Here is an 8,020-nt window from a genome sequence, read left to right as displayed (position 1 = left end):
ATCTCTTACTCTGAAACCGCAAACCCAACATGACAAGCAGATTTGTTGGCAACATCAAGAACTTAGCCTCTGAGGAGAAGTGATTAGAAGCCAAACAATATATATTTAAGAAGGCATACACGCACCAGCCCTTGTGAAACAGAAAAGGCAGAGGGGAGGTTTAGTGAGCATCATTTGGCCATTCAATGTCTAGCTTGAAAAAAGTGTTTGCTCTTTTTATTTATTATTATTTATCTCTTGATTATGCACATTGAAGCATATGCCTTTTAGCTTTGGGACATATGTATAGGGTCCCCTGATGAAATGTCATTTGCTGCTATGTTTTTCTATTAACCTAAAGACATTTGGAAAAACAATAAATGCAGATGCTTCTCTCAGCATAACTGAAAAGATGGAAAAAAAACAAGCAAGACCAGAACGCCACATGACCCAATCAGTGAAACGCATGACGTAAGACGTAAGGCGCAGACACGTCGGTGACGTGGTGAATACACAGGGCGCTCTGCTGCTGCCGGCGGTGAGTTTAAAGAGTCTCGGTTGGAGGGCTGCTGCAGTAAAAACAGGCAGCTTCTTTATGTGCAGTTATCTAAGTATTAATATTGCACATTTAGGTTTGAACTGCGATGCCAAAACACAGGTATGCTTACAAATGTTTATACTTTTATAATGTAAAAATATTTGCAGTAGCGATTCCGTAAGATAATTTTCAACGTGCCATCCATGTGAAAATGAGGCAACACTACCTGGTTTTTACATTGTGTTCCAATTAATGAAATAGAACTCATCTCTCATCATTGAAAGTCTGTACCGTTAGCCGGATATCAAGTGTGTTAGTGAGTGAGTCGCCATTATTCTGAGCAGCTTTAGTATAAAAGCGAAGCTAATAGTAGTCGATACCGCGCTTTCATGTCTGCCAGGCCTTCAGGTGTGTCTATACCTCCCTCCTGTTTTATTAAAGTGTAAACTAGCTACCGAATATGAGAATAAAAACCCCGCGTAATTGCAAGCAGATATAGCTTGAAACTGAGGTGACAAAATATTTGCGTTCTCTTTTGCAGTTAGAATTGGCGCGGTCACACTGCTAGTAGCAGCATCAATATGGCGGGCAGAGAGAGGTTGTTCAGGAGGAAGCTAGGTTGCGATCCAATCTTTCTCTGAGATATTGCTGTATAATGAAAAAATAAAGAGGTGAGTAACCTCGTTAACATTTTGAACAAGTGTTTGATTAGTTTCTCCTTCCACCCAGCATGCCACTGCAGAATCTGCCCTGCTTGAGTCTTCAGGGCTCCATGTTGTCTCAGTCCAAGAAGATCAACAAACGTAAGTCCAGAGACTGCTGTCTCAGTGAGGGCCTGGACATGGAATGCACCCCAACAGAGTTCATCCAGCAATGGTCACCTCACCACAAGCACCAGCGGCTCATCAGCAAGGGGAAAGAGAATAACAGCAACCAGTTTGTCCTTGCCAGGAGATCAAGGAGGAAAAAAGAATCCACATCATGTAGGAAACTTATTCTGACCATCAAGCAGCTGCAGTGTTTTGTTTGTAGCTGTGATAAACTCATTATTTTCTCTCAGCAGGCATTTCATGGGACCACCTACCCGACGAGCTGCTTCTCAGGATCCTCTTCTATATCCCTCTGCAAGACCTCCTCAGCATGTCCATCGTTTGCAAGCGCTGGCATCGTTTAGCGTGAGTCGCTAGGGATTTTCTAGATGGTGACACGAGTGAAATGTTCTTCCTTCCCAGCTTTGCCCCCATTAACTGCTTCCCGTACCTGTTACATTTGCACCCAATTTCACTCTGTGATAAATTCACATCTGCTATATGACTGTGGCCATAGTGAGATAGCACATGTGAATTTATTCTGATGCAGGTCCCCTCATGACACGGTGATAGTTTCCTACCCCGTAGAATCCTGTGAAAGTTAAGAGGCCCACAGGATTTCTGATCTAAGGTCAGCTTCTAGTGGTTTTAAATCCTCCCTGCTGTACTCTTGTTCACCCATAAACAGCCCTCAGTCATATTAACATATATTCTCCTCAGTAGCTTCTAGAAGTCTAGATAAGTTTCCACATCTGAACCATGGACTATATTTTCCTGACTGCAGTGAACGCCACATATAGATATTTAACATGTGATAGGATCACAGGAGCTATAGACTGTGTAGGCTAACATCATTTGGCTGTGTATGTTTCTGTCCTAGTTTTGATGAGTCTCTGTGGCACAGCGTGGATCTGGAGGGGTTGACTCAAATGGGTCCAGCTCTGCAGCAGGTGCTGAAGAACGGAGTCCGCATGTTGCGCTGCCCTCGCTCCTTTGTGGAAGAGCTGCACTTCACAGTCACAGGGTGAGTCCAGCAGCTGCTTTTATTCTGGTCTGCACAACTCAGGCTGGTAAGAGGTTCACTTTCCAGGCTCAATTTCTCGTTCAATAGAAAAAACTGTTGAGATTTAATTTTTCTTATTGACAACAAATCTCATGTTCAGAGTCAAACTAACAATACAAATGAACCTATATTTGTGATCAAATGTTTAAAGATTTACATCCTCAGCATGGAATTGAGAGCCACAGACAGGGTAGTGGAGACAGAAAGTATTCACACTTTGTTGGGTTTAGTCTTTTTATGGGATTTGTTGACTATAAGAAAAATATAGTTTAACGTCAAGCACGCCTTTTTTAATGAGAGCTGCCACTCAATATAAATGGAGGGAAATATCTCTTTGGACTTAAGTGTCTGCCAAATGAATGTAATTGACAGGTCTTTTAATGTATGTTTTCTGATTCATTTGAAAAGTTTGGTTCCATTAGTACGGCAACATCTGGCCTTTATTAAAGGATTATTTATTGGTGTAGTTCTCTTGCTGGAGTTACCTGTATGTAAAATATGTTATTGATTTTAATTTGCCTTGTCAGTACAATACAAACTTTGATTTCACACTTCAACAATGTGAGCTAAACGAGGCTGCTATTGTTGTTGTTCAGCCCTCTGCAGATCGTTCGAATGGATCTTTCCAGCTCAATCATTCCCACCTCATCTCTGGAGAGCATCATCTGTCACTGCAGGCTGCTGGAGTATCTGAGCCTGGAGGGTCTGCAGCTGTCAGACACCATCATCAGGTGAGTTTTCATCCTCCAGCTCCACTGCAACCACCCAAACATTTGGTTCATCAGAGGTGTGAATCCTTAGTGATGTCAAGCATACTAACCTTTCTGTAAAGCTTCCATTTACGTTTAAAACATGATTAATAATAATATAAATCTAAGTTCTAATCAATTTAATTTCCTGTGATCTAAACGAGGAAAGCCGCAAATCCTTAAATTGGAAAAGCAGGATCCAACGGAAGTTTTGCATTTTCTCTTGGCGTGCCTGTGGTCTTCTCTCAGTTGGATGATATTTTTATTGTTTTGTCTGTCTGTCTCTCACTCAGCTCTCTGTCCATGAACCCAAACCTTCTGCAGCTCAACCTGAGTGGCTGCTCCGGCTTCTCTGCTCCGCCTCTGGCTGACATGCTCAAATCCTGCACCAGGTCAGCTACTCGCTCTATTTCACGTCAAAACCCTGTTATCCAAATAACAGCTTATAAATCACTTTTATCCATCATCCATTGCTACCATTTACGGTATTAAATATTGTGTGTTTTTTGTTTTTTTCCTGTGCAGGATAGAGCAGCTGAACATATCGTGGTGCGACTTCAACAATAATCATGTGAAGAGTGTTGTTAATAATGTAAGCTCCAGTGTTACTCACCTCAACCTCAGCGGATACAGAGAGAGCCTCACGCTAGACGGTAAATGGGGGTGTTGGTGCCAAATCATTAGCATGCTAGTATTCAGCATTTTATTGTCTATGGATACAATGTGTTGAGTGTTTGTCTAGAATATGTTCATCCTTTGATATTTGAGACATTAGGATTCATAAGTTTTGACTTCATGGCAGGTTGCTTCTGATCTACTTGATCTCTGATTCATGATTCAACACTGCACTAGATTGTGTCCCTCTGCATAGTTGTATGCTAGGTGAGCTGTTAGTGCACCTGCTTTAACTCCTCCATCAGAGAGGCAGTCCTGAACAGCCCTGAGAATGATCAGATTGGTGTTGGTTGTAGTTTGATCTTGGCAGTAAAAGTGGTTGTATCGAAATGGCAAAAACAATTCATTTAAGTCAGCTGCTCCTTTAAGAACTGTGGTCGGATGTATGCATGTCAAAACCATGCATATACTGTTTCCCACACAAACGGGTATTTAAAAGATAATTGGTGCATCTCGTGCATACCTCAGAGCAGCATACACACCGTTTACTAGAGATAGCTGCAGGTGCTATTATAATGAGGGGACTAAATATAAGGTGAGAAAACCTTGGAGTTTCATTTTCACTAATTTTGTGTTTTGTAATTTACACATCGTTCTGTAAAATGTCTGAGGCACATCCATAAACTCACTAGACTGATTTTTATAAATTTACATTTGTGCCATTATTTCCTTGTATTGTCTTTTTTTTGTATCCTCAATTGTGCACTTGGTAAAGTCTGTTTCAGTATGATTATTTAATAATGATTGAGATATCATTGCGATGAAGGTTCACAGGTACATGTGATGAATTATTGGTACAGATGCTATAAATGGCCACAGCCGTGTGTAACTGTCGTGAGGGTGACAGCTGCTCTGCTGCTGCTGGTTGAGCTCTGTTCTCAGAATAGCTTCTCGTCAGTCAGTGTACACGTGTAGCAGGGCCGAACTGTGACTCCTGCTCAACACAGGGTGCCTCGTCATATCAAAGATCCTTTATTTGCGAGGTGTCACACTCTGATCAGAGATACTTGAGCAGTGTGTTGTTGGATTCTTTTGGTCTAGCTTTCTTACTTGCCCACTGCCAAAATATCAAATGTAGCTGATTTTGTGGACTTTGAACATCAGATGTTTACACTTCCTCACACTTTGCTACAGAGATAAAGATCTGAGATGACCGTATCGTGTGTCTTTTTACAGATGTGAAGGTGCTGGTGACCAGATGCTCCCATATTCAAGCGCTAGATTTAAGGTGAGATTTTACTCCTCATGGACATGAAATGTTTTGTGTGGGATGACAGTTTATTCATATACTGAAAATGTATTGATTCTAAAAATGAACAGGCGGGTCAACATCTGTGTTGTGTTCAGTTACTGCAGAGCTGCACCTCTGCAGTAACTGAACACAACACAGATGTTGAGCCAGAGAAAAGAAGAGTTTCTGTGTTTTCGCATTGAATACATTTTCAGAAGATGTTTGGTGGGCGATGATCTTGTTTTTATAGTGGATTGTACTTTTGTTTGATGCCATTCTGTTACTAATGTACATTGTTTTATTTGAGCTCTTGTGACTGCTTTTGCATTTGTCTTTTTTATATTTATTACCTCCAAGGATATTTTTTCAGCTCTTTGTCAGCAGGATTACTGAAACATGTTCAAATCATCAAATCAAATTTATTTGTATAGCCCAATATCACAAATTATACATTTGTCTCAGTGTGCTTTACAGACTGTACAGGTTACGACACCCTCTGTCCTTAGACCCTCGCATCGCACAAGGAAAAACTTCCTAAAAGAAACCCCATAATTAAAGGGGGAAACATGGAAGAAACCTCAGGGAGAGCAACTGAGGAGGGATCCCTCTCCCAGGACGGACAGACGTGCAATAGATGTCGTGTGTACAGGATAAACAACATAGTACAAATACAACATTTGACAGAAAATTATGTTGTGTTGGAAAAAAAATAGAAAGTATGGATGAATCCAGGAAAATGTCAATAAGGCTTCCCGGTGTCCAGCAGGACCAGGTCAGCAGGCGCTGTCACGATTCATGATCCTGACGTAAACTTTATCAGTGGCAACCTGCCACATGAGAGACAGACACTCCGGGGATGATACCCCGGATGGTGAGTTAGTAACATACATTTACATAAATGCATACAGATAGAGAGGGAGAAGAGAGGGGAGGGAGGGGAGAAGAGAAGGAAGAGAGCAGGGAGGTTTGTCAATACACGTGCCGCTGCATTTTGGATCATCTGAAGAGTCTTAAGCGACTTTTGGGACAACCTGATAACAATGAGTTGCAGTAATCCAGCCTTGAAGTAACAAATGCATGGACTAGTTTTTCTGCATCATTTTGAGACGGGATGTGTCTTATTTGTGCAATGTTACGTGGATGAAAGAAGGCAGTCCTTGAGATTTGTTTTATGTGGGAGTTAAACGACAGATCTTGATCAAAGATGACGCCAAGATTCCTTACAGTGGTGCTGGAGGCCAAGTTAATGCCATCCAGAGCTTCTATGTCATTAGAAAATGCGTTTCGTTCATGAAACTTGGTGGAAGGTTGTAGCATGGGCCACGGTGACCGCCCCCTCAAGTAAAAAAAACAGCCCAAACGGCTTTCAACTTGTCGTTTAAACGCTCTGAGCAGTAAAATACAACACGTATTCATGTTTCCACATTACAATGTAAAGCTCATGAACATCTTCCCGCCTTGGTGGAGGTCTGCGCTCCGAGTACCATTCTAGATTGTCATATGTTATGATTTTTATCTTACCTGGGAGTGAGACCAATGGGCACAACAAAGTTGAAGTCAACCTACTATAAATCTGTACTTAACTGCTTGTGCTGCGGTCTTGACCACATTTCCTTGAAGAAGAGATCTTGTATCTCAATGTTACCATTCTTCTAACTAAGGATAAATAAAATAAAAATGACACCAATACGGCAGTTGACACACAGACTTGCAAGGTGAAAACCATAGCAGCCACGCGTAAACGTGCTAATATTGCGCCACGTCTGCTGGATGTGTAAACGTGCATCTTCCTGTGTTACAGTGACAGTACTCTGCTGATGGCCGACAGCTTCCCTGTCCTCAAACAGCTGAAGGATCTGCTGCATCTCTCCCTGAGTCGCTGCTATCACATTCACCTTGCTGCTCTCACGTAAGTTCCCCTGCTGCCGTCCCTACTTTTGAGTGACGAAGTCCAAAACCTAACTGGTGTCATATTTCCAGTGACTTGGGCACGACGTTCCCCATGCTGAGCCTGCTGGATGTGTTTGGCATCGTAAATGGCAGCCACCTGTCCTCTCTGAAGAAGGAGATGCCTCGTGTCAGCATCAATTCCAGGCCGTTCTCCAGCATCGCCCGGCCCACGCCCGTCACCAGGCCCATCGGCAACTTCATGTGGAACAAAAAGTGTCAACTGAGGTTCAAAGTGTAACCGCCACACCTCCATGTTATTAAGCTGAGTTACTTTCTGTTGTGGAGTGTTTGATCCTGCAGTATTCCAACGCACATGCAGGGAGTCCAGCCCTCTGTGCTCTGATGGTTTCAGAGTTTCTTGCTGCTCCAGATGTTTTTAGTGTTTTCTGGATTTTAAGGATACTATAGGTCACATACATAGGGGCTGTGAGTACTGAACATACAAGTGTAGACAAATGTAATACTTTATTTAGGAAAGTCAGAATCTTGATGTTGAATCCAGTTCTTGTTGGAATGTTAACACAAACTTTTAATGGATTTTTGAATCAGTTTTAGGTTCTAATAATGTGTTTAATATTTTAATTATTTGTAAGGGAAACATGTTTAAAACACTCAATTGAAATGTTGACCTATCAGACGCAAGATGTCTATAAATGTTTGGGACTGTTGATTTCCTCGGACATCTGTTCTCAGGTGTAATAATGAGAGAACGGGTCATTTTAATGAATGACGTTTTAATGTAAAATGATGAATGTGGATCGTGAATGAATATTCCTGTTGAACAGACGGTTTGTATGCAGGTCATCGTTATGAGTTCATTATGTTCAGTGCTCCATATCATTCAATTCAAATGTCATACAGACTGAACTGAATTTTAAATTTGTAAACTGTTCATTCTGAGTCTTAACAAGTAAACCACTGAATACACACACACAGTCCTTGTCTGAACTTTTTCATTCATTGAAATCATGTTTGCCAAACTGAGACGAAATGTAAAAGTTACCCTGGAAGTTGTTTGACAAAAAG

At 41.5% G+C, this 8,020-nt stretch overlaps 1 protein-coding gene across 3 annotated transcripts; it reads left to right on the top strand.

Moving 5' to 3' along the window:
• The first annotated feature begins 385 nt into the window (after positions 1-385).
• On the top strand, positions 386-7,929 carry skp2 (S-phase kinase-associated protein 2, E3 ubiquitin protein ligase). 3 transcript variants are annotated; one of them, XM_029428051.1, is made up of 10 exons: positions 386-517; positions 1,247-1,500; positions 1,581-1,692; positions 2,207-2,350; positions 2,986-3,120; positions 3,432-3,530; positions 3,664-3,791; positions 4,990-5,041; positions 6,846-6,953; positions 7,025-7,929. In XM_029428051.1, the coding sequence occupies exons 2-10, from the start codon at positions 1,248-1,250 to the stop codon at positions 7,230-7,232; spliced, it is 1,239 nt and encodes a 412-aa protein (XP_029283911.1). In that variant the 5' UTR covers positions 386-517; position 1,247; the 3' UTR covers positions 7,233-7,929. The 3 variants fall into 3 exon arrangements, with proteins under 3 accessions (XP_029283911.1, XP_029283910.1, XP_029283912.1); XM_029428050.1 differs by having other exon boundaries at positions 500-637; XM_029428052.1 differs by lacking the exon at positions 386-517 and adding an exon at positions 1,103-1,135.
• The last annotated feature ends 91 nt before the right edge of the window (positions 7,930-8,020 follow it).

This window comes from Cottoperca gobio, unplaced genomic scaffold (assembly GCF_900634415.1).
Source record: "Cottoperca gobio unplaced genomic scaffold, fCotGob3.1 fCotGob3_431arrow_ctg1, whole genome shotgun sequence".
NCBI classification, from domain to species: domain Eukaryota; kingdom Metazoa; phylum Chordata; class Actinopteri; order Perciformes; family Bovichtidae; genus Cottoperca; species Cottoperca gobio.
Note: the sequence above shows the minus strand (reverse complement) of the source record. Positions and strands in the feature narration are given on the sequence as shown.